The sequence below is a fragment of the Pelodiscus sinensis genome, chromosome 4 (assembly GCF_052426305.1).
Source record: "Pelodiscus sinensis isolate ZL-2025 chromosome 4, ASM5242630v1, whole genome shotgun sequence".
In the NCBI taxonomy this organism is placed as follows: Eukaryota; Metazoa; Chordata; order Testudines; family Trionychidae; genus Pelodiscus; species Pelodiscus sinensis.
Genome location: NC_143055.1, coordinates 68789263 through 68816975, shown reverse-complemented (window position 1 = coordinate 68816975; position 27713 = coordinate 68789263). Strand labels below are relative to the sequence as shown.

The window sequence follows — 27713 nt, the reverse complement described above, 5'->3', positions numbered from 1 at the left end:
TGACTTAGCTCTGCCCTCATGCATCAGGACACCCAGATGAAACCCATCATCCCCCTGTACAGTGGGTCGCTATTGCTATCTATAAGTTTGCCACGTTGGATAGTTACTGACCTGTTGGGAACCTGTTCAGTGTGGGGAAGTCAACCGTGAAAGCCCTCATCATGTAGGTATGGTGCTCTCAGATTGCAGTCCTTGAGGGTGAAGTGCTGTAAAGGAAGGGTGAGGGTGGGGGCCAGAGGGGGCAGAAGCCACTTTCCCTCGGCAGGTCTCCAGTACCACCCTCACACAGTCCTGCCAGGGGGGTGGGCTACATAGGGGATGGCTCCTGGTGTGGTTGGAAGGAGAAGGAGGGGCTGGGGACCTCCCAAGGACTCTGACACCCCTGTGATTCTCTGTTTTGTTTGTTTGTCTCCTTCTGCAAGTGGTGAGAGCCATCAACACCATTCTGCTGATCAGTGTCATCTACCTCAGTGACGTGGACCCCATTGTCGCTGGCTTTACCGCCATGGGCTTCCACAAATGCAGGGGGGAGGTGGCTATTGATGGCACCCACATTCCCATCCAGGCTCCCGACTACCAGGCATCTCTCTACATTAACTGGAAGGGATACTTGTCCATGGTACTGCAGGCCCTGGTCAACCACTGTAGGCAGTTTACTGACATCTACATCGGGTGGTCAGGGAAGGTTCATGACGCTCGTGTGTTCCACAATTTCAACCTAATCCAGAAGCTGGAGGTTGGCACTTTCTTCCCCGAGTTCACCATCAGGGTCCAGGTTGTGGACATGCCACTGTGCATCATGGGGGATGTGGCCTACTTTCTCATGTAGTGGCCATGAAGCCATATACTGGACAGCTTGACCCCAGCAAGGAACACTTTAATACTCAGGACTCGCATGCACGCAGAGTATGCTTTCAGGCAAGTCAAGGTCCATTTCCGATGCCTCCTGACCTGCCCAGGTGGTGTCCACATGATGAATGCTCCACAACCTGAGAGAGGAAGTAGGAGGCGATTTTCCCTAGGTGGGGGTCAGAAGCTAGCCAGGATGGCAGGGCCTTTGAACAGTCACACATAGCTGCCATTTGCTAGGCCCAGCAAGTTGGGGTACATATCCGGAAGGTCCTGATGGAGAGTTTCTCACAAGGACCCCAGTGACACCCTCCCCAGGACCTCCCTACTGGGGGCCTGTGCCTTGCCCCTCTCTGCCTTTCCTCCAACAACCCCTCCCTGCCCTCCTTTACTGCTCTCCCCTGCAGAGACAATAAATCAAACTGTTTGGTTATGAAAAAAAGAACTGTTTAGTTATTTATTTTGTTTAGAAATAACTGGGGAGGAACCAGGGAAAGAACCTGGAAGAGGGGAGGAGAGGGGAAGAAGGGGGGGATGAGAACCTTGAAGGGGAGAGAAGGAAGCTAAGAGGGCGAGGAGGGGTGAGGAAAGGCTCAGGGCTGGGGCTGGGAGTGGCGCGTGGCTTGGATAGTTCTTCTGCCTCGTGTGTGGGGACCTCAGCGACCATGGGACTGGGAGGAGGGAAAGGTAGAGAGGCTAGGGGGAAAGCGGGTGGGGGGGCCTGGCTGGAGCAGGGTCAGGCATGGGAGGAGGGGCAGGGACTGGGACTGGGGCAGGAATGGCAGCAGGATCAGGAGCTGGCCCCGGGTGGCACAGGTTGTGTCCCTGCTGCAGCAACTCCGTCCAGGTCTCTCTCCGCCACTGCATGTCCTCCCAGAGCCACTGGTCTAGCATCTTGTGCAGGGCCCAGAGTACGGAGACGTGCTACTGCATCAGTTCTTCCTGCGGCTCCCCCAGTGTCAGGCGGTTCCTTATGTAACTGTGAGTCTCGGCTCACAAATGAAGGCAAGGTCTCAGGAACAGGGATAGAATCATAGGACTGGAAGGGACCTCGAGAGGTCATCGAGTCCAGCCCCCCGCCCTCAAGGCAGGACCAAGCTCCGTCTACACCATCCCTGACAGATGTCTATCTAACCTGTTCTTAAATATCTCCAGAGAGGGAGATTCCACCACCTCCCTTGGCAATTTATTCCAATATTTGACCACCCTGACAGTTAGGAATTTTTTCCTAATGTCCAATCTAAACCTCCCTTGCTGCACTTTAAGCCCATTACTCCTTGTCCTGTCCTCAGAAACCAAGAGGAACAAATTTTCTCCTTCCTCCTTGTGACACCCTTTTAGATATTTGAAAACCGCTATCATGTCCCCCCTTAATCTTCTTTTTTCCAAACTAAACAAGCCCAGTTCATGAAGCCTGGCTTCATAGGTCATGTTCTCTAGACCTTTAATCATTCTTGTCGCTCTTCTCTGTACCCTTTCCAATTTCTCCACATCTTTCTTGAAATGTGGCGCCCAGAACTGGACACAGTACTCCAGCTGAGGCCTAACTAGTACAGAGTAGAGTGGCAGAATGACTTCACGAGTTTTGCTTACAACACACCTGTTGATACAACCTAGAATCACCCGTTGATACAACCCCCCTCTGGCAGCTGGTCCAGCTGAGGAGAATAGAGAGAGATGGTCAGTCATCCCTGTTCCTGAGACCTTGCCCTCATTTGTGAGCTGAGACTGACAGTTCTCAAGTCAGATGAAGATGATGTTCTGGGAGCAAGTCCATGTGTGGTCTGGACAGCAGGCCCTTTCTTATGGAGGCCCAGACATCCCCAGGGGTGCGTACTTCTCCCCGTCCCAGGGACAAGCAGGCATGGGAAGTTGCCAGCCTCACTTGGATCCTGTGGGCGGTAGGGGGGCCTTGGGCTGGCTAAGCTTCCACTGGTGCTGCGCACACGACAGGTCCGGGAGGGGTGGCATCCTAAGGGGAGAGAACTTGTATACCTGGCCACTAGGGAACAAGGGGTAAGAGTGTACGGGAACAGGAGGGTGTGAGCAGCCATCGCACCTATGCCAGGGAGCGCTGTCCCCAGGAGCGGGAGAAGAAAAACTTCCTTTTGTTTGCTTTAAATCTGCTGCCTATGAATTTCATGTGGTGACCTCTAGTTCTTATACTGTGGGAATAAGTAAATAACTTTTCCTTATTCACTTTTTCCACACAAGTCATGATTTTATAGACCTCTATCATATCCCTCCTTAATCTCCCCTTTTTTAAAAATTTTTGAAGTGATCCTCCTTGGAGCATTTAAGCCATTTTTATAGACTAATACACCTTTATGGCCAAAAGCACTACACTGCATGCGAAGATCTGGCCAATGATCTTTACATCCTACAGAATGAGGCATTGATGCAAAATCCATAGGGGTGCCCTAGGATAAATGGGGCTACTTTATCAGAAATTAATATAAAACTGATTGAATTAGAAGATTGAAGTTCATTTGTGAAAATCTGGAGGAAGGGACCACTTGAAAAGACTGTTTTTTAAACTGCTTGTATTTTCTTTTCGTGGACCACAGCTATGATGTTCATATAGGCCATTCTGTGCACAGTATATATTGCATTATTTTTCTACAAAACTCATACATAAATTCATCACCTCTTCATAATCTCTCTCTGCCTAGAGGATTTCAAATAAATTTCTTAAATCCATTCCTATGCAAGGTAATATTTCAAATATGAACTATTCAAAAAACAGGCCAGCTTCCATTTGTGGGGAAGAAGGATAAAAAAAGCTCAAGTCTTACGTACATAGTATTGTTCTGTACAGATTTGCAAAGTCGTATCTAACTAGCTTTAAATATATGTTGTGCAGAAAATGTAAATCCCTGATAAGAATAATCAAAGTATTTGAATCAATTTAGTAAAAAGGCAGAGCATAATCTACTTTATACCAAATGAAGCCAGTAAAAGCCTCAGAACGCTAATACTTACATTCCACAATAAAATCTCCACAGATACTGGTACCTCAGTGTTTATATAAACAAAATGAGGGTTTTAACTGCTTTGTAAAAAAAAAATGCCTCTACTTCATGTCTTCTGAGTCCATTGTAGATCTTTTCAAGTATTTAATATGTACACTCTGCATTCCAAGAAAAGTTGCATCATGACTTTGTCAAGGGAAGTACTAGAGATGAGCTAATTTACTGGAGAAATCTTTGTCTAGTATTGACATTCAGTATGTACCATCCTCATAGGTTCTGATTTTTGCCTCATTTCCTCATGAGTCAAATTGGGGGTTTGGGTGATGATATTGTTCTTACTATCATCGGATTATTTCCAGCAGTGTTGTTGAGGGACATGTTTCTGAGATCAACTTGATACTTCTGTTGCATTACTAACACTTCAAGACTATTAAATAAGAGGTGCAAATGGAATGTTTTAATCAATGGTTATTAAAGATTAATACAACACTATACTGAATCCAGAAAAAGAACCTATGTTACCAATCTTTGTATGCTGAAGTGTTGGCCTCTTTTACCTCCATCTATAACTGAGGTGACTGTTTTCTTTCCCAAATGAACTCCTTTTATAGTTTCAGACAAAAAAATCTGTTTTTTTTAGAGAAAATTATTTTCCCTCAATTAATTTCACTGAGTTTTTTAGCTTCTCATTTTACCTAACTATATAGAATTTATCATGCATGCGTAACTTTACAAGCTAAAAAAAATTCGAATCCAGTTAAGAATGCCTGTGAGTTACATCTGTAAATGGGTCATTTCATAAATGACTGAAAACATTTGATGAGACATTTATAAATTACAGAAGATAATTGGATTATAAGAGTTCCCTCATCAATTATCTTGTTTATTATAAAATACTGCTGTATGATCCCTTTATTAATTTCAAGGGGTTCCTTCCCTGGATATTTGGGCTATGTTAGTAAGGTTAGGGTATAAAATATCACATATTTCATTGACGGCATCTTTTTTTCATTCACTAGGTTTAACTGAACGGCAAACATTTTCAGTGTGCTGGGATTAATGAGAGAACTGGTTTCAGTGATTCAAGATCAGGCTAATCATCTCCCGCTTGTAGAAATGTCATAAAAATACCTATGCAAAATACTCTGCATGCTAACATTTGCCAGTGAGCTTCAGAGAGGTCTCCTTATCAAGCCTTTTTCTATAATAGGCTTTTTTAACAATACTGAATTAGAACATAAACCTGAGTTTATTTTCTTTCTTCAGCAGTCTAAAGTGCTTTAAAAGTCTGTTAGTGAATGGAAAGGGCTGTCTGATGCCAAGGCAGGAATAGAATACATTGAGAGATCTAGAATGACACAAAAACTGCAGCATTGGTAGCTTGCTTAGCTGAGTCAGCACTTGAGGTTTAGCAGACATTTGTTTACTTAAGGACTTTTTAAAGATGTAATATTAGTTGTTCAGAGAAGAGATTTTTGGTTTTAAAATTGTCATTTTTATTCCGATGTGATATAAGATATATGACTGCCACAGTCCCCAAATAAAGTGCTGTAATCTGTCAATTTTTATGTCAAGAGTGAATTCCTATGTTTGTTTGGTGATACGGAAAGGCAGACACCTGGTGGGAACACTATTATGTTCTGTTATCTCCAATGTAAAAGATTACTTTCTGGAATGGATATGTTAGAGGGTTCATTACCAAACCAACACTCTGATACTTAGGAAAACATTCTAATGCCATGCTTTCCTTCTAAATTTTGGTTATTCTATTTAAGTCTTAGTTTTGGCATTGCAGAAAGCAACTTCATTATGCAAAATCAATATCCATGGAATATGTAATCCTGTTGCATTACAGCACAAAAGAAAACAGCCCAATATACACTTTTAAATTGTCTGCTTCTTACAAAGTATTATAAAAAACCTTAAAATATTATATGAAGTGGAACTGGATATCATGTTTTACTATGGTGCACAGAGAATTTGACAGTATGGTCGAATGTATACAAAAATTTGGTGCTAAAGCTGACAAAAGTCTTTTCTAATGATCTGTAAAAATTGAAAATATAAAATCTCATTTTCTGTGAATAAATGTATATCACCATGGGACAAATTTAATCTGCAAATTTCACTCTTTGTTATGGAAAAAGACCTCTGTGACAGGAAATGCAATGTGTGTATTATAGGAGGCCCCCGACTTGCGACGCTTCCCCAGGAACCAATCGCATTGCAAGTCAGAGGCCTCTTATACTGTTTTCATTTTTATTTGAAAAACATTGATGATGATCATGGTTGTAAATAATTTTAAGAGTATGTTAAAATCTCGTCTGTTTTTTATAGACTACATTGCAACGTAAAACTTTTATCAGTATTCATGCAGAGTATTTCCCAAATTAAATCATGTCCTTGTGGGACTGCCACCAAGAACATTAGTTTAGATTATAGGTTAATTTGTATTTTTAAATGCTTATGGAGTAACGTTCTTACAATTCAAAGTAAATACTTCTTTTCTTGCATCATTGCCAACTCCATGTGGTCAGCAATTGAGCTGGACTCTATAAATTGATAAAATTGGCTTTAAAATGTTTTTAAATGAATACTTAGGGTTCTTTATTTACTTTGTTTTCTGCGTGTTTAAGAGTCAACTTACCATGCTTTTTTCCATAACAATGAAATCTTATAAAATGACTTACATTAAAAGCGGAGAGCTGAGTTTCTCATGCAGGTATCTGAGTCCTGAATCTGGGGGATTTAAATTAACATAATCAATATTGAGGAGGTGAGCGGGCGATGGAAGCAGGGGTGAAGGCAGCAGGACTGTCCTGCAGAGATGGGGGGGCTGGCGGGAGGAGAAAGCAAGCTTGGGGATAGCGGGGCTGTACTGTGGAGATGTGGAGGGGGGGGGCAGGTGGCAGAAGCAGGGTTGGAGGCAGTGGGGCTGTCCAGCAGAAATCAGGGAGGGCAGGCGGCGGAACCAGGGCTGGTCGGGGCGTAGGGTGGCTGGCCAGGGGAGAACAGGAGGAAGATGAAAGGAGAACCAGCTGCGGGAAGCAGGGCTGGATGGGGGCAGCTAGGCTGGTTGGGGGGTCATTGGGAGAGCAGGGCTGACCGGGGAAGATTGATGGGAGGCAGGGGGAACTGGCCGCCTGAAGCAGGGCTGGACCGGGGCAGCAGGGCTTGACTGGGAGATTGGGAGGAGAAGGGGAGGGGGAGCGGGACTGACTTGGGCACATGCAGACCCTACAGACCCTGGCAGAAGAGTGAGTCTGCCTGGGGATTCCATTCTCCCGCCCGCACACACCTTCCCTGGAGTAGTTGCAAACTGCCTGGCAGGTACACACACTCAGGCAGCGTGAGCACATCTACCAACCAGGCAGTTTGCAGCTAAGGACTGATACACCTAATTATAATAAAACTTACCCAATTAGAAAATACCAGGCATTTTATATGTCTGGTAATTTCTCGATTTCTTTCCTGGACAAAACCTTCAAATATCGGACTATCCGGTACAAAACTGGACACCTGGCAACCCTACCCTTCCTTGCACCCTCCTTCCTAGCCAGATACCCTACTCCCAATTTGCTCTTCCTCCCACCTCCTGGAGTGCTCATGAGGCGCTGGGTCCCTCAAGCCCTGGCCCAGGCTGGGAGGAAGATGCAGCCGGGTGAAACACTGAAAATGTATTCATTTTTCATTCTTTTTTTTAATATGCGTTTATATGGGCTGCAAAAAACAATACTGAAAAAAAAGCGGATTCCAACTAAAGTAAAAAGTTTGGGAAACCCTGATCTAGCCAGCTTTCTATCCATCTTGCAGTCCATTTATCCAATCCATATTCCCTTAACTTGCTGGCAAGAATATTGTGGGTGACTGTATCAAAAGCTTTGCTAACGCTGGCACTGGGGGCTTTGGGAGGATCAGAAACCACTTATTTGAATATTCATCATTTGCTTAATGAATATGCAAATATGCAAATGAATGTTACTGGTCCTCCAGAAGCTCATGAATGGATTTACTGGTCCCCGTGTCAAAAAGTTTGGGAACCCCTGGACTAAAAGATGTATTGGAGCATAAGCTTTCATGGGCAAAGACCCACTTCATCAGCTGCACGTAGTGGAAATTTCCAGAAGCAGGTATAAATATGCAGGCCAGAATAAGGCTAGAGATAATGAGGTTAATTCAGTCAAGGAGGGTGAGGCCCACTTCTAGCAGCTGATGTGGAGGTGTGAACACCAAGAGAGGAGAAACTGCTTGACTACGTCTAGACTGGCCCCTTCTCCGGAAGAGGCATGCAAAGCAGGCAAGTCAGAATAGGGAAATCTGCGGGGGATTTAAATATCCCCCGCAGGATTTAAATAAACATGGCCGCCGCTTTTTTTCCGGCTTGGGGAAAAGCCAGAAAAGAGCGTTTAGACTGGCGCGATCCTCCGGAATAAAACTCTTTTCCGGAGGATCTCTTATTCCTACTTGCAAGAGATCCTCTGGAAAAGGGCTTTATTCCAGAGGATCGTGCCAGTCTAGACGCTCTTTTCCGGCTTTTCCCCATGTTTATTTAAATCCCGCGGGGGATATTTAAATCCCCCGCGGATTTCCCTATTCTGACTTGCCTGCTTTGCATGCCTCTTCCGGAGAAGGGGCCAGTCTAGACGTAGCCCCTTTTGTACTTGGCTACCCATTCACAGTCTTTGTTTAATCCTAAACTGATGGTGTCAAATTTGCAGATGAACGGTAGCTCAGCAGTTTCTCTTTGAAGTCTGGTCTTGAAGGTTTTTGTTTTTTTTGCTGCAGGATGGCTACCTTTAAATCCACTACTGTGTATCCAGGGAGATTGAAGTGTTCTCCTACAGGTTTTTGTATATTGCCATTCCTAATGTCTGATTTGTGTCCATTTATTCTTTTATGTAGGGATTGTCCAGTTTGGCCGATGTATGTAGCAGAGGGGCATTGCTGGCACATAATGGCGTATATTATATTGGTAGATGTGCAGGTGAATGAACCAGTGATGGTGTGGCTGATCTGGTTAGATCTTGTGATGGTGTCACTGGTGTAGATATGAGGGCAGAGTTGGCACTGAGGTTTGTTGCATGGATTGGTTCCTGAGTTAGAGTTATTGTGGTGCGGTGTATAGTTGCTGGTGAGAATTTGCTTCAGGTTAGCAGGTTGTTTGTGGACGAGGACTGGCCTGCCTCCCAAGGCCTGTGAAAGTGAGGGATCATTGTCCAGGATGGGTTGTAGATCACTGATGATGCATTGGAGAGGTTTTAGCTGAAGACTGTAGGTGATGGCCAGTGGTGTTCTGTTGGTTTCTTTCTTGGGCTTGTCCTGTAGTAGGAGGCTTTTGGGTCCATGTCTGACTCTGTTACTCTGTTTTCTCACTTTCTCATGCAGGTATCGTAGTTTCAAGAATGCTTGATGGAGATCTTGTAGGGATTGGCCTCTATCTGAGGGGTTGGAGCAGATGCAGTTGTACCTTAGTGCTTTGCTGTAGACAATGGATTGTGTGGTGTGTCCAGGATGGAAGCTGGAGGCATGAAGGTAGTTATAGAGGTCAGTAGGTTTCCGGTATAGGGTGTTGTTTATGTGACTATCACTTATTTGCACCGTGGTATCCAGGAAGTGGATCTCTTGTGTGGACTAGTTTAGGCTGAGGTTGATGGTGGAGTGGAAGGTGTTGAAATCATGGTGGAATTCTTCCAGAGTCTCCTTCCCATGGGTCCAGATGATGAAGATGTCATCAATGTAGTGTAGGTAAAGAAGGAATGTTAGTGGATGAGAGCTGAGGGAGCGTTGTTCCAGGTCAGCCATAAAAATGTTGGCATATTGTGGCGCCATGTGGGTGTCCATAGTGGTGCCACTGGTTTGGAGGTATATATTGTCACCATTCTGAAATAGTAGATAGATACAGGCACTAGTCTGTTTATATTATTGTGTCATTTAAATGGACATCGTTTTCCATTGAGCAGATAACCAATCCTGTTAAAATTTCGAAGGAAAAACATTGCCAGAAGTATGTTATGGATGTTTTCAACATGCATCAAAGGGTGCCAAAGCTCAGCATTTTTCTTGATGCTGTTATAGTCATGAAGCCCTGCAACAGGGAATGAATGGAAGTTTCACATATTCTTTAACCCAATAACTACAGCATCTTAACCACATAGACAGTACTATGCTGAATGTCAGTGCATGCTGAGAAGTCTTCATCCATGGATAATGGACACAAAAAACTGTCTACCAAAAGAATCTGATAGTCTATTGTGTCAATGAACATGATTAAGGTTCTTTTAAAAACAGTCACATTAAATATAACTGTCAATATACAAACACAGATAGGGAGCTTTAAATTGTAGATTACTGAAACATTTAATTTGCTGTCAATATGAAACATTATTTTAAAATTCATCCTGTAATCTTTGTACTGTACTGAGTATGCACAGCTATTGCATGGGCTAATATCCCTTTTGAATATAGAAAATGAAAGAGAAGGGCATTGGATGTCACTAATTCTTTCTGTGCCTCCCTTTTCTAATTTGTAAAATGCAGATGCTTTTCTCATAGGAATACATAAGCTAAATAAATTAATTTCATTATAAAGCACTATGAGAGTGATATTGTTATAATTGCACAGTAGGCTTTTTTTAAACCTTCACTCTGCTGACTATCTAAGGGAATAAAAGTAAGAGCATCTATTTCCTGTTCCTAATACCTGGATCCAAATTGTAACGTTTATCCAAGTGTCCACACTGCCCTCTTGCGCAAGAGCTCCTGCGCAAGAGGGCTTACACCTGATAAAAAAGAACGTAGCACTTGCACAAGAAGCCCTCTCTTACCACGCCATACTGTAAATTTCCTTGCGTAAGAGCGAGTGGACAGTGTGGATGCTCTGCGGATACTTGCGCAAGAACGGCTGTACTTGCGCAAGAAGCCGCGAGTATAGACATAGCCAATGAGTAAATGCTTCAGTAAAAACTGAATAGGGATCTCAAAAGCTCACCTCCTATCTCTTCTGAGGTGACTGCTAATTTAAAAAAAATTCTTTCTCCTGGAGCAAATTGGGAAGGTGAGGAGGATGAGTGGTATCGCTTGTGTAGTGCACCATACTCTGAGGAGGCACTGAACAGTGCTAAAATCAAACCATTTACTCAGACTGCTTTTCAGTATTCAATGAAGGAGAGAATCAAATCAGGCCCAGAGCATGAGTGCAAGTGAACCTGTTAGTGTAGAAGTATCACCAGTGGCCCAAAGGGTGCAGAAGATAGTGAGGCAGAGGGAATGAGAGGCTTGGATAGCTTGTAACTTCAAGGAGACAGAAGATTGTGTTCTCTAATTGGGAAAGGGAAAGAGACTCTGACCAGTTGTGAGAGGGGCAAGAAGCAGAGCTACTGCCATTGCTGGCAGGTGGAATGAGAAGAGTATTGCTCACTTTCAGAAGGAATAGGGGAACAGTGGTGGCAGCAGAACATATTCACTGTAGGAGAGGGGAGGGGACTCAAACTGATTAGCTGTTGGCTGATTTTTATCTGACATGATTTTTGTTGCCGCATCTGTCAGGGGCAGGGATGAAGGGGAAAATACCCACCTGTCCCATCTCCTTCACTTATCATGGGCACCAAGACTAAGAAGTGGTACTGGTCGAACTGCTTTCCTTTATTCCTGTAGATCTGTATCCTAGAGAAGTCTTTCCCTTCTTATTTCTTCTAGTCATAAAAGGGTGATACAAGTTTTAATTTGTCCCCTTTAAAAACTAAGTAAAACATTATTACTGGTTAGTAACTGCTTAGTTACCAGTGGTAACCATATCTACCCCTCTGATTCATCCTGTTTGAGTTACAGTTCTCCTGAAGCTGCTGAGTAGATTCAGCTGATTCATTGCAACAGGTGTGGTTTGTTAAAGCTGCTACTGCTCAGAAAGATCTGGGAAGAGAAGGTACTGGAAGGAACTTAGAAATAAGCTGTTTTATGGAGAAAAAATAGGTTGAGGGTTTAAGTTATTCATACAGCGAAACCCCGGGTAAGTTGTGACTTTTACCTTTTACAGTGTTTAGGCTTCATTGTGGGTAGGGTGGAGATTCTACTTTTCTGTTTTGATATTTGGGTCCCTCACTCCTGTAAGTAGCAGCAAGGCAGAGGAGACAAAACAATGTACACTTTCTCTGCTCCTTGAGAGTCTAAATATTGGCTGTAGCTTGGAAAAAATGTTATAATAGATGGATATTTTTTCTTGCTAGTCTTTTTAGTTAAACAGCAGAGGAAATAACTTTTGTAAAGTACAAAGCTGTTTTATGAAGGATGTTGGAATAGTCTATAGCAGAGGTTCTCCAACTTCATTGTTGTGTGACCCTTTTCTGATAACAAAAATTACCTCACAACCCAGGTGGGAGGACAAATTGAAGCCCGAACCTGCCCAAATCCACTGACCAGGTTTGGAGGTGGGGGTACAAAGCTGAGCCCACCACTGTGGAGGGTGGAGCAAAGTTGAAGCTCAAAGACTTCAGTCCCAGACAGGGGACCTGCAACCTGAGTCCTGTTATCCAGAGGTGAAGCCCTTAGGCTTTGGCCCTTAGTAGTGGGGCTCAGGCTTCAGCCCCAGGCCCTAATAAGTCTTGAGCCAGCATTAATGGCCCTATTCAGAGGAGAGTCATGACCCACAGTTTAATCACTGATGGTCTATTGAATTTTCTGCATTCCATCAAAGCTATAAGGCAGTCACAAGAGAACAGAAGTGCATCTGTAACCACAAGCTTGACACTTGAATCTAGATCTGAGAATCCTTCCTGATATTTTTTTTCAACCCCAGTGCATTTCTACATATTTTTGGTTTCAACAAAATAATATTCAATAAACACAAAAAAAACCAAAATATTTCTGGTCAACTCTATAACATGTGCTAAAATATAGTCCCTGAAAACTCTTCAGACACAGTGTTCCATTGTGGATATCTGATTAAATTGTTCTGTTTGTTATAAAATACTTGAAAAACCCTAATGTTCAGGAAGCTTGCCAGTAGTCTCAAACACTAATGATAAAGTGTCAACAAGAGAAAGTTAGAGAACAGTAACATATGGTTGGGGTTTACTAAAGAAGTGGGTTAAGGTTAAAAAAGAGAGATTTTGCATCTCCTTGCTAACGCACCAAACAAAAGTTCAGATAAGGTTTAGTTTGTTAGAAAATGCCAATGATGCATTCCAACATGTCAATTGAACGTAATGAAAGCAGTCCTAAACTGAATGCCTTCTTCCAACAGGGTCAATAATATTGATATGACAGTATGTTGTTTATTTCCAAACACTCCAGTAAGATTACAAACCCATTCCACTTTGTGTAGCTTCATAAATAAAGAAATGCAAAAGTTAACCTTAACATGGCTATATTTTTCACACTTTCAGTTCCTGTGTTTTTCCTCATCCATTATGTAGGTTACTATATGACTGTTTGTAATAAAATCCATATCATGAGAAACAATCCATGGTTGAGTTAACAATGCTGCTGGAACCTTAACTTTTGCTTTTTTTTACTTTTTTTTAAACAGCACAATTAATGTTTCAGAAATAAACCCAATATAATGTGTGTGTGGCTAGAAAACTTCACAATAATGAAATGGCCTGCAGCTTGGCATTTCCTAGATAATGGCTTTTAAAAAGTTTTTCTTTTAATTTGCATTTGGTGACATGGTGATGCTGTAGTCGTGTCCATAATACCTGAAACTTTAAAAAAAAAAAAAAAAAAAAAAAAAAAGGCAGTCATTTAATTTTGGTGGTTGCAAAAACTAAATAACCTTTTATCATTCAGAATTAAAATCAAGTACTCCTCATTTATTAATGTAAATGTCAGTGCAATAAACAATAAGCTTTATAGTCTAGTAGACTGAATATGTGGTACAGAAGAGCTTGATATAGTGAAGACATTTGATATGAAATAGGCTACTAATCAAGCATTGTGTGTTTTGGCAATCTCTCATTTCTTTTTACAGTGTTTTAAGTGTATTTAAGGGAACTGTTTGATATCATTTAGCCATCTTTTTATTTTCTAGATTTTTTTTTTCTTTTGTAATTTTCCAAAGATCAGCTCCGATACTGCTGCCTTTGGTTAATGGATGGCAGTTATGAGCCTGATGTCCCAACATTCTGAGCAACTCCTGCTTGTGGTTAATTGTCCTCAATACCCATTTAAGCTAATGGTCACTGTATCCAAATGTAAAGGAAATAGTACTTGCTTGCAGATGGGCAATCTGTTCACTCTTGGTTTTGTGCACATCTTGGGTTAAAGTGGATAGGTACCGTAGGAGTGCCTAATGAGGCGAGAACATAGTCCTGATAGCCTACCAGACTGAGTAGTAAAGATCTTTGTTTTTGCATCTCCGCCACAAACTGCCTATATGTATTCTGGAAAATGATGTAACTTAATTCAAAGTGTTGTTGAATCAAGTAGTACTTGTTGCTTGCTGATCTGCTGTTTGTCGGCTCAGCGCAGCAGCCATGTAAATTTAAATGAAGCAGCGATTATTTAAATCGCTGCTTCATTTTCCTATGCCTGGTAGCCTAATCTACATGCCTCTGGCAACAGAGGCATGTAGTCTAGATGTACCCTAAATGAATAGTCTCCTAGACAGAAGGCTACTGGTCACTCACAGGAATAACCTTGTCTGCCAACTGTGTTTGAGATTTCAGAAAAGACATGGTTGAACATATATTTTTTCATCTAGGCCATTGCTATATAGAAAATGTGTGGATACAGATCACTAAATTTAACATGTTCTGTAAAGTGTCCATTATCTACATGATAGCTGCTTTACTCCTCTTCGAGAGAGAGCGCGCGAGAGAGAGAGAGCTCTCTCTCTCTCAATTGGCTGACCATTTAGATATAGCTATTTGGTTACATTTGTGAAGCTAAATTTAAAAGATGTTTAAATAGGAATAAGCCTACTACTGTTCAGTGATCAAACATGAAGGGCATGCCACTTAGGGTTAGTCTTTTCCTCTCCATATGTTTTCTCATCCAGCACTTTCAGAATGTGTTCTGTACCTATTTATATTGTTGTCCCATGTTTGGCAAGCTATTTTGTTGCATGTGGATCTAGATGAGGATTGGGAGCAGGATTGGGTTTGGATGGATTTCAAAATTAGGTATGATTGTGCTGACATTTAATGTGATGGTCTTGTGAGGAAAATTTAGCACAAACAGGCAGAAATATAATTTGGTGTTAAGATGGCTTCCCATCCTGATCAGTAGAATTTTGAAATTAATTTGATTCTGTGATAGTTTCATTATAGTAGTACAAATTTCTATAAGAGTGGCTGTACTCCTAAGATTGCATATTTCCTCATATCAGCCCTGGAAAACTATCCTCTTACCATATTGGATTGAACCAGGAAACAAATCTAGGGAGATAGATGTGAAGCCAAACAGTGGAGTTCAAAGGAGCTTTATTGTAAAAGACAATATGACCTTATACATACTTATGATGCTTTAGTGATCTGAACAGGTCTAAATTTGTGGACTGAAAAAATCTATCAAAATGTGGTCCATTTATTATTTTCTACTGACTTTTTTGGAGATGGTCATTAGCTAGTATCAATAGTGAGTTTGAGTACTCAGCACTCACTTGTTCTTCGGTTGTCTATAATGTAATATTGAGTATATGGCTGTATATATTTAGTTAACTAATAACCAGAAGTAAAGGGACAATACTGGATGGGGATTTTTGCCAATGCTACCCAGTTCCATCCTCTGTCCATTGTACTGTAGTTTAAGTAACATTACCAAAATTATTGAAACCACAGTTATTTTAAGAAATAAAATCAGAATTTTGCAGAGGTTTAAAATGTGCACTGGATGTTTAAATTCGTTGTGCAGAATTTCTCCAGGAGTAGCAAAGTGTTAGTGCAAAGTGACAAGAACACATTTAAAACAATTTCATTTAAGATGAACAAATCATTTAAAGCTTTCCAGTATTTGCCCAATTACAGTGAGCATAGAATATTTTTAGACAGCTGAAACTTACCCAAATACTTAAAATTCAAGGTACAATTATAAAAAAAATTACTTCCTGTTTATGGTAACATTTATATTTGTATTGGAGGTCAGTAAAATAGCCTTTAAATTAGATTAAAATGGAGCCTGAAAGTTTCCAATGCATAATTTTTTTGGTTAGGAATTTGCATTTCTGTGATATTATGCACTTTTAGCCTAAGAATGCCATTCCAATTGTGTACCTCCATAGAGTGAATTTAAAAATGAGTTAGATTCTTTAGAGAAACAAGCCATGGCTTATTTAACTGTGACATCCATCAGAAAGATTCCGATTTTCTTAAGGCAAAAAAAGTGTTTCTTCATAGTTTCTAATTGAACCAGATGTTAAATCTTCTCAAGAGGAGATGGGTCTTCTGAATCCATGTAATATTTTTTCAAGCTGGCCTCCCATAGGGTTTGAAGATAAAATCAAATTGTGAGGTAGACTCTGTATGTAGTCTGCTGTGTGTTGACAATTCCTCCTGGACCAACCCACTTAAAATGTGCAGTTTACAGATATTGATTATGTGTAAGAAACAGATGGAGTATAAAATATTCCAGAATCTTTGACAACCAAAGACTAGATTCACATGCGGAAAGAGACTTAGACCTATTATAGTAGCAGCTTATCTTTAAAATACTTTTTCCCCCCAGAAATTTGGCTAAAAAGATAACATCTTAAGGCACCAATCCAGCAAAAAATTATGCACATGTTAATCTCTAAGCACATTAGCAGTCACACTAAAGTCAGTAGGACTATGAGGCTACATCTACACTGGAGGCTTCTTGCGCAAGAACTGTTTTGCACAAGAGGTTATGAGCAAAAATTATTGCACAAGAGCGTGTCCACATTGCCATATGCTTTTGTGCAAGAGTGTCCATGGCAGTGTGGACACTCTTGCACAAGAAAGCTCTGATGGCAATTTTAGCCATAAGCGTTTTTCACAAGAAATCCCTGTTGCCCGTCCACGCTGCCTTCTTGCACAAGAGCCCATGGGGAGAGGAATAACTCTTGCACAAGAAGCCCTCTGTTAGGATGCTTTACTGTAAATTTATTTGCACAAGAACGCGTGTGCAGTGTAGACGCTCCAAGTTTTTGCGCAAGAACAGCCGTTTTTGCGCAAGAAGCCTGCAGTGTAGACGTAACCTGAATGTATATAAGTGTATGCCAGATCAGGCTTCAAATACTGACTTAAGTGCTTATGGCTCATAAATTTCAATACAGACCGGTTAAAACAAAACAAGCCTTATATCATTAATTCCCAAGCTAAACATCAGGCTCATTAATATCCAAAGTAGCTAGTAGCAACACAAATGATTGATTTATGAAATAAGAACAACATAAAAGATGTATACACACTTCAGAATGTGCAGAAAACATTCATTGACATCCTCACTAGAATTCAGTTGAACATTGACAAAGAACACCACACTATTTTTGTACCTCTTGTGGAATCAATTAACCATTTTAAAGCCCAGCTTGTGTCAAAGGGCCTCTATGGTGAACAAACATTCCCTTCCTCATTCTATATCTCCAAGTATCGACTGAGTTAAGTGGGAATACTGGTTGCCAATGAAAACCATTTATGTGGGTGTTGGAGAATGGATTTAGCTTAACATTAGGCACCCATTTAAAACCAATAAACAAAACATCACCTTGACCTCTATGCCTCAGATCTTGTTGACAGATCCCTTTCAGCCAGCCACCTGGCTTTGAGGGAAAATAAACCTTGAAGCTTGAAAAGACTTCATCTACAGCACCATTCTCATAGTCTCTAGAAATGGAAGTACAAATGTGCAATTAAAGGTATTTCTACATTTAAAAGATTAAAGTGACACTGCTGCAGTATTTCAATGTAGATATTGCTTGCCCTTCTGAGAGGGGATTCTCTTATCTGTGTAGGTAATCCACTTCCCTGAGACGTGGTAGCTAGGTTGACAGAAGACTTCTTCCATTGATCTAGCCCTATTTACACTGGGGGCTAGGTCAGTATCACTCTCTCTCGTGGGTGTGGATTTTTCACACCACTAAGAGATGAAAGCTATACTGAAGTAAATTCCTAATGTGGATGAGGCCTAATACTTCCTTCTGAGATCTGGAATCTGCTATCCTGCTGCCTGGCTCATTTGGTACATGTCCAAAGGTGTTTCTTATAAGCTGAGTGCTTTGGGCAGCCACCCAGGAGAGATTCAAGCACTTTGGGAAGCCACTCAGAGATTCAAGCGCTGCCCAGCTCCTATGCTTCAGGAGCTTCTGCAGCCAAAGGAGAGGAATGCTAGTCTCCAGGGAGCATAGCCCTGTGGATTAACAGATACCGATGTCTGTCCACAGAGGGCTCTATGTGTTGCTAAGAGGGGCCAACATGTTCCTGTGGCCTGGGAAGGTATGGGTGACTCGGTGTACTCCTCCTCTGTGCCAGTATCCATTAGCCACAGTTTCCCATTCCCAGTCAATGAGCTATGGGTGGGAGGTGATTGCAGGCAGGCGCAACTATTGCAGTATTGCCCACCACTCAACTCTTGTGCTGTGGTGCTATGAAACTGTGCTGGCCAGTCCTGGGAACAGGCTGGCCACATGTGGCCTGGGCAGGCAGGGAGCCTGCCAAGTGCTGATTGTAATCAATTGGGAAAGTCCCCAGAATTGAACAGTCAATTGTGATCAACCAGTTGGGTGACCACTGATATACAGTTTCCTATGTCTTTCTCCTGCTCATATTTATAGAGCTTCTTCTTATTTCCGTATATGTCCCTTGCTAAGCATAACCCATTTTGTGTCTTAGCCGTCTTATTTTATCCCTACATATTTGTACTTGCCATAATTCATAGCAAGTGCACCTGTATTCCTCTTCTGTGGTTTCTTGAAGGAACCTATCTGAGGCTCCCAGCTCCTCAGCCTTCATCATTCCTGGACAGAGACCCGTGTGTCTTTCCCTCCCAGCCTATGTGATCCCAGTCTGCCTAAACAAGCCAGTGAAAGGCTATGCTCTGCTTCATGCTCATAAGGAAAATGTTGTGTGTGTGTGTGTGTGTGTGTATATCTACAGTACATTTCATTGAATCTAATCCCCTCGGGGCTTCTCATGTTCATTCCCCTAACAGGTCTCATTAGAGAAATTATTGCTACCTGAATGCTGCTGTTGGGAAATGACTTGCAGGGGTCACTGTATTTAATTCTCCTCTAGAATGAATGAAGGCATGTAATATAAAGCCTGAAAACTCACCATGAAATCTTTTTTTCTCTTCAACGCTATGTAAATTGATACAAGGTATTTTAACAGCACCAACTGTGTGTGTGTGTGTGTGTATTTTGAGGCTTTTTTGTTTTGTTTCCCTTTCGTGTAATGTCTAGGTGACTCTATCTAAAAAAAATCTATCTCAAAGCAAGCACAGGATTTCAGATGTCTATAGACTAGACTACCATATTTACTCATGCATTGGATCAATGAACGGGAGCTCCAAGCTCATTGTTCATTATATTGCATTTGGATTTATATTTACCCTCTTGCTAGATTAATTTTAGTAACATAGTTTAATAAATCTGTTGTGGTTGCAAAAAAAATCCATATTATATTAGAACTGTAAATGCTATTGAGTAAAAATAAATACAAATAATGAACAAGTATGTCTAAATGCAAGTTGGAGACCACAGCAAACTAGCTATATGCTGCAACACAATGCTCTCAATCTGAGCTCTCAAAAAATCAGCTAATCTTATTCAATAAGTGGAAAAACTCTGCACATATGGTCTATCATAGGAAAGCATGCTTATAGAAAGCAGAGTTGTTCTTAACGTTGTTAGAGTATGGAACATGGACACCATGTTCTCTTGAACATTTGTAATTGAATATTCAGAGGACTATAAAAAGCATCAGTCCTATGGAATTCTTAGAGTTCATGTCAGTGCTGAACTAGAAACTTTCACCTAGAAAAGTGACCGTTTATCAGGAAATAATTTTGTTTAGTAGTCTTAATTGTGAACCAATTTTCTTTGTATTAACAAGTAGAAATAATTTCTTACCAGAACATTAAAGTCTATTCTGGTGAAAATACTAAATTAAGCTAGCCTTCTCTCCATCAAATTGCCTATGGTACTCATCAAAATTCAGTTGCAATGTGAATTTTATGTGAAATAGCAAATGGCTTTTGAAGGAGGGATTTTGTGATGTTTCACAATAATCCTTCAGAATATAGAACACATGTAGAAGACACAGATTCTAAGTAAATATCCTGGGTTTTTTTTCCTAAAAATAGTTTAAATATGCCTCTAGCTCTGTACCTTCTAAGAACAGATATATTTTTTAATTAAAAGTAATGAAATTACTGCTTTTCTGACCTCAGTAATACAGACTGGATTGCATTTCCAGTGACAGGTTTGTAAGCTACTTACCCCTACTGTAAGAATTGAGCAATGACCTACATTAGGTCATGTTAGAATTTAAAATCATAATGATAGAAATGTGGATAAAGCAGTGAATCACTTCTGTGGCAGAGATTTTCCTTTCCCTCCAACTCAGTTTTCAGTCTATTAATAGGTACTCCTGGGACAGCTGAAACTACTGCAGTATTTAGTAAAACTTGATACTCTGTGAATTTGAGTATTAATTTCCTGTCATAAGAAAATACTGTATTTCAAACCAGTCAAAGGAAAATAAAACAAGCATGACTGACGGGTATAAATTTGATTGCCAAAATGTTTATTTACACTTTTGACACACAAACAAAACAATCAAATATCACTGAACTAATGCATACAGCTATCCTACTTTTTTCCCCTTCCACACTCCTTTCTGCAACATGTAACACGAAGCTGGATGTGCTTTAGTCTTGTACTGCAAAATCATGGCGTACTACCTATTTGAGTGTTGCCAATACCACTAAGCATCTACAGCCTTAATAGAAGAAGACTGTGTGTTGTGTTCATTCAGTTAATATACTTAAAATATTAGAGATTCATAACCATTTTAATGCAATAAGATTGATTGAATTATTGCAGTGTTTAGTGTAATGCTGATCAAATCTTTCTTCCCTAAGGTTGCCTTTCAAGTGGCTCTTTGTTTCCATTGCATACTTCAAAACATTTGTAAGATGTAAAAATATGAATATGCTTTTCAGTTTGCATAATTTTTATTTCAAAGTTGCAACTAACAGACCCACTTTTTACTTCATTTTTAGTGGCAATTTTCATATGGTGTAGATAGCCATAAAAATGTATAATCTACCTTGTTTGTAATTCCATGTCTACATAATTTTTAGCACATTTTCTTAAATTAAGGGTTTGAAAAAATCTCTAGTGGTATTTGAAATTACCTTTTCAGTGTCATGCAGTATGTCAGATGTGGGTTTTATTTACTGTCTATTACTTTATCACTTCATTTTTGAGAGATTTCTCCATAAAGAGTAATAACAAAATACTTCTCTACTGTTGAAGGCTGAAATATATTGTGGAACAATTCTGCTAGACAGAGGGGTAATGGCTAAGCCTAAGGGCCCCAGTAGTCGGGGGGGGGGGGGGGAGGAGGAGGAGCGCAAGATGGACACTTAGAAGCCAAGTTGAAAAGATCATATATAAATTCCAGATTCATCATTCAAGGATGGGAAGAGTATATAACCGTTCAGTGGGTAGAAGATAGTATAGTGGAAAGGGCAGTATGGTCCAGTGGTTAAGATGAAGAACAATAATCTTAAGACTAGATTTTATATAGTTTGTCAAAGGGTGGGACTCACTGCTGTGGCACCTTCTGCTAGTAGCTCCAGGGAATTAGTTCTGTCATCAGCAGGATACCACCTTTTGGCTAGTGTATCTCCTGTCCTTGCTCCACTCATGCTTTAGACCCACATTGCTCCCAGACCACAGCATCTTCCAGCAGTGCCCACTACAGTGGTCTTTCACCCCATTCCGGGAGTATCAGCAGTCCTCCGCTTCCTCTGCCACTCTATGGCCACCTGCAGTCCCAAAGCCTAGCCCCTTTGCCTCAGAGACAGCCAGTATGTACAGGCCATTATATATGGTGGCAGGGTGTGGTGTAAAGGGGAAAGGCAGGGACCTAGGCCTGACCACTAGGAGGCAGCCTTGTCCTGCCCTCCTTTACTCCCCTTTATTGCATCTTGTTCCCTGGGCCACTTCCCTGGTGATCCTTTGGACCTTACATCAAGGCCCACAGGCTGTCAGATACCGAGTTGGAGCGTTCCTTGCTCTGCTCCACTGAGCCTGTGCAGCGCTGTTTTAAATTGCTTCTCCAGGAACTGGTCCTGCATCCTCCCTGGTCAGGATCCAACTGCCTCTCTACTGGGCAGTGCTTTCTAAGGCTACTGCTACACTACGAACTTTTTCCAGAAGAGGAAATGCAAATGGAGCGCTCATTAACATTTCTTATGCTCTCATTTGCATATTCTCTTCTGATCCTTTTTGCACAAAATGGCCCCGTCTACACTGTGTCATTTTGCGCAAACACCTCTTCTGCAAAAAGGATCAGAACAGCATGAAAATGCTAATGAGCGCTCCATTTGCATTTCCTCTTCTGGGAAAAGTTCATAGCGTAGCTGTAGCCTACTTACCTAAAGCCTCTTATTTTTAGATTGGCCAAGAGGCTGTGCCGAGCCTGTGTGAGACAGCTGCCTCACCATAAGTCACTATGGTAATTGGCAAGCATGATGTGTCTATTCTAAATGGGACATGTCTCTAGATGTGTCAGTTATAAGCCAGACCTAATGAAAGTACCGTACTCAAATCTTTTTCTGAAGATTTTTGGAAAACTTTTTTTGTGAGTTTACTGCTTCTTTTTTGTAGCCATCTGATCCTTTCTAAAACAAGTTTTACTATATGGGTGAAATAATAATAATAGAAATTGAAAAAAGGATCAAAGTTTGGTGTATATGTGATTAAACACAGCAGAAATGTGCGGATAACCAGTGTAAATTCAGAGAAATTCTGCCCTTTAGGTATGTGATTCAACGCAATCAATAGGAACGGCATGTTTGTAACCAATGGCACTATTATGCCCTGTGGTGATGACTTAACTCACAACTCTTTCTCGTGCTTATAATGTTAAAGGTTATAGCATTCATTATTGTTAAGTGTATTGGCCCTGAAATTGAAGTCAATTAACTATGCTTCAGCAGGATCCTGAGGCAGTGAAGTTGGAATAAAAGAGGCTTTATGCCACTTTTTGAAGCTTCATAATTCTCAGGCTGGCCAACTGACCTCCAACAGATATTAGAGGAACCATAAATTTTTCTAATTTACAATATCTAGCTTCCTATGGTCCCAAAGCACTGGCCTAAATAGTATAGAAATACACTCCAACAAATTTGGGGGTGAAAGATGTAAGACCAACATGCCAGTAGTACATCTCTCCCCTTCTCTGGTTCCCACTATACCAGGGCCAGATCTACTGGCTTACCAGGCCTTTTGCTTCAATGGAGAAGACCCAAGAATGTGGTCCTTTTGATATATCAATAGTTTGCATTTAAACTATTTGATGGAGGTGTGCTAAGCACTTACAGATCCTTTTGTGAGTGAAGGCTAACAAAATAATTTCTGGTCAGCTCTTTAATTTAGGGGAGTGGGAGGTGTTGTGCATGTGTCCTCGGTTTTTTTGTCAACCATGCACTCATAGTGAAGCCTCTTCCATCTCCTTATTATACTTTCTTGCTATGAAATATCATGGTAGTGAAAAATACAAGTCTGAAAGCGTGATATGGTTTTATTGTTGTGTGGCTATTAGTCATTTAGTCGGGAGGAATTTCCAGGTCCAACTAAACATGATTTACTGTATGTGGCATTCAACGTATACCTCACATTAGCCAAATACCTTGGAGATGAGAATGTCAGACACACAAATCAGTGCTACAAAATATTTAATCTCCTTTACAGCTGTAATGTTGTACAATATTAAACTACTTGGAAACCAGTTTTATATTAACTTTCAGTTGAAAATGTGTTGCAATCAATGTTCCCTGTAATCTATGCACTTGTGCAGCCTTGGAGAGATCCCAGTTTCATCCAGCTGATTGGCAGAGCTCCCACAACTAAGATTTTTTTTGTTTTTCTACTAGTGGTGCACATTTGCATAGGTTTGGGTATACAGAAAAAAATATTTCACACATGCATGGAAAAGATGAAAGAGAACATTGACTACAACTCCTGTAATTGATCATAAATGTGGCTGTGCTTTAATAATATAAATCATTCTCTTTTTCTACAGACGTTTCCACTGGGCCTGGGAGATGGACAGCTCTATACTTGGACTGATGGCTTGAAAAGAAAAGACTGGCATAACTATGAAAGTATTCAGAAAGACGCCTTGCGTACAGGTAAAGTGCTCGGAATGAATGTAAATCTTGCGCTCATTTTTTCCAGTGGGTCACTTTTTCCATTAGTATTTGGTTGTGATAGCTTTCTTATGTTTGCTCACATTCACATTTCACTGCATTATCTAAACAAGACATGAGATTTGAAGTTGAGAAGTTAGACTGTGTAGAAATTATACGTTGGTTGGCAGAATAGGTAGGCTTATGCTTACTGGATAGTTGACTAATCGCTTACATCCCTACCTTGGAGACTTGTCCCAAAGCTTAGTTACCCTTAGAGTTTAAAGTTTTGTCCTAATATCTAACCTAAATCTATCTTGTTGCAGATTAAGTCTGTTACTACTTGTCCTACCTTCAGTGGGCATGGAGTATGGTTGATCACGATTCTCTTGGTAACAGCCGTTCACATATTTGAAGGCTGTTATCAAGTCTCACCTCATTCAATTTTTTTTCAAAAGTAAATAATGCCAAGTTGTTTAACCTTTCCTCATAGGTCAGGTTTTTAAATCTTGTGAACCTATTCTCTTCTAAATTATTTCCAGTTTGTTCACATCTTTCCTAAAGTCTAGTATGCAGAACTGGACACAACTTTGGCTGAAGCCTCACCAGTGCCAAGTAGAATGTAATAGTTACCACCAGCGTCTTGCTTACAACGTTCATGTTGCTACATCTCAGAATATAGGTTGTACTTCCTTTAACTGGGACACTCTGGTCTGGCAATTTCTGTGGTCTGGCATGGTCGGAGATGTCCCTGGACCACAAAGCCCAGGTATAGTGAGGTCAGACCATGGGGCAGGAGCAGCAGTGGGTGGGCGGGTGCTAAGAATACTTTAGGAGCCAGGGTTCAGGGCATGTAGCAGCAGGTGGCAAAGCAGGAAGTTCTGGCCCCAGTGGTCAGGCAGTAGTGGGGATCCGGCAGCAGTAGCTGCGGAACTCTGGCCCTGGCTGTAGAGGTCAGGGACAACAGCGGCAGTCGCAGAGCTCCAGCCACAAAGTTCCAGCAGCAGCTGAGCTCCAGCCCCAGCCATGGGGATCCAGCCATGGCGGCACCCAGGGAACTCTAGCCCTGGCTGTGGAGCTCCGACCCCAGTGGCAGCCATAGCTGGGCAGGTAGCAGCGAGGCTAGGCTGGAGCCCTAGCTGAGGGCATCAGGACAACATGAGCCATGTTGGGAGCAAACTTCCCTGGATGGTGCCAGATGAGGAAGATCCAGCCTTTGTTAGACTTTTTGGAACTGCATCATAGTGGTGTCGAATCATATGCAATTGGTGATCCTCTATAACCCCAGGATCCTTCTCAGCACAGTACTGTCTAGCTAATTATTCCCTATCTTGTTATATATTTTATTTTTTTTCCTTCCTAAATATATTACTATGCACTTCTCTCTATTAAATCATCTTATTTTCAGACCAATTCTTCCATTCATCAAGTTTTTTTAATTCTAATCCTGCCCTCTAAAGTGCTTGTAGCCGTTCCCAGTTGGCTGTTCTCTACAAATTTGATAAATATTTTCTTGGATGATTTTTATAAAATGCTTAATACTACCAGTCCCAGGACTCACTCCTATGGATCCCTATGCTATTAGGTATGTCCTATGCTATTAGGTATGTCCTCCCAGTTTGATAGGGGACCACTAACTACTTTGAGTATGGTCTGGCAACCAATATTGCACCCACCATATAGATGCTGTGCTAGGGCAGTTTGGCCTCCATGAAATGAGTTGTGGTGTTTGACTCAAGTTACTAGATATCAGTGTTCACATCCCAGAAAGTACTGTTATCTTACTCCAATTGACCAGGATGTTAGCCTCAGAGAGAATCTTACTAGCATCTCAGCATTCTCACTTCAATCGAGTACAGTATTTAAATGTGCTTAATTTTATAATCCCATTGACTCTATCAGAAAAATACACTACTGCTTCTGGTAAAAACCCACCTTATCCTCTAACCACCTCATGTATTTCTTAAGTGAAGAGGAGTGGAGCATGTAAACTAGTTATAGAAAATAAGCAACTGATGTACCACGTTGGACATTATCCAGTATTAAACGGTGGGAGAGTACCAGATGCTTCAAAAGGAAGTGCAAAAAAATCTCCAATGGAAATGTATTTTTCCTTTTATGTATTTATCTTTTTTTTTATTGGTGGGGTTGTGTCTTGCTGAAGAATGTCATATGTTTGCTAACTGAGATGGAATTTTTTTGAGCAAACCACTTGATGTTTTGGCAGCATATCACTAATCTGTTGGTATATTATGACTAATTAGAATATTAGCCATTCCTATACAAGGGATTGGAGTTCTAAACTGTCTGTAAAGAGACCTGCACAACTGTAGCATTGCATGAATACTACAACTTGTAAGTCTGTAGGATAATGTCAACTGAGAAATTAGGAGAGACTGTAATGTAATTGTACCATGCAAGATTTATCATCCTAATCCTTATGCCTAACTCCCAGGGAATGTCAGTAGCAGTTAAATAAAATTCTAATATATTTTCTTACTGTCAATAATAATTAAAATATATTGATGTGTTTATGGCTTTCTTGCCATAGCTATCTTGCAAGATTTCTCAGTCAGCTTTGTCAGGCACAGTATTCATTATTATTCATTAGATTAAAATGAACTTTTAATGAAATAGTTCCTTTGATAGTCAAAATATAATAAAGCAGGTGAAATTTGGAGTGTTAGTCACACTCCAGCTTTCACCTGCTTTATTATATTGTAAGAGAGTCTGAATGAACTCTGTTGGGACATACCTTATTTTTCTTCTTACTACTAGAACAAAATTTATCTGAAATCTGCTACTGGTTAAAATTATCTAGGGAATAATCCTCTCAATCTGAAGACATGAAAATAGCAGCAATGAAAGACTTCTCAAGAGATTTCAGAACTGTCACTCACGGCTTGCTATATTGAAAAATATAAATGAAATCTTTTTAAAACTCAGCTTCATTGTTTATTTGTAAAGCTAACAATTTCCACAGTACTGGGGATATTAACTTCATAAACCTAATTATGGAGTGAGACTAGTCTATCTGTGATTAAGATTGTTTCAAGTTTTGAGTTAAAGCCGAATTTTGGCTCTCCTCTAGCTTCACAAAACAAAACCAATGCTCATATAATTATTCACTTGTGGCCCTCTATCCAAGAGGAAAACTTGGACAATTTGGGGTTCAATAGACAAGGCATTTGAGACACATGGCAGATGTATATCAATTTTATATAAAATATTCTAGCCCATCTTTTTAGTGTCATATTTTTAAATGCCTTGGACTATAAATTCTAAATTTTGGCTCCTGTTTCCTCATCAGTACTGACTTCTAAAATCCGTGGAGCTGCTGTGAACTACCAGAATTTATTTGTGCTGTGCTCAGTCTCAAAGTCTCATAACCATATTACAAGGTCACATCTGTGAGCAATGATAATGTCCAGGAAGGGTAGAATGGCTCTGAGCTGGGCTCAGACCCGGGACTTGGATGTGTAGCAGAAGACGTAAGATGAGTACTGGCATATATCTGTACTACATTTTAAAATCCATGGCATTGTGAACTTAGATCTACAGATTCGGGACTAAAAACAG

At 40.8% G+C, this 27713-nt stretch overlaps 1 protein-coding gene across 3 annotated transcripts in view; it reads left to right on the top strand.

Moving 5' to 3' along the window:
• Nucleotides 1-27713, top strand: part of GALNTL6 (polypeptide N-acetylgalactosaminyltransferase like 6) — an 826316-nt gene that overhangs the window by 303300 nt on the left and 495303 nt on the right. For all 3 annotated transcript variants that reach the window (XM_089777920.1, XM_075930206.2, XM_075930205.2), the window contains exon 3: nucleotides 24029-24137. In XM_089777920.1, coding sequence (XP_089634046.1) covers nucleotides 24029-24137 — 109 coding nt within the window. The remainder of the gene's footprint in view (nucleotides 1-24028; nucleotides 24138-27713) is intronic.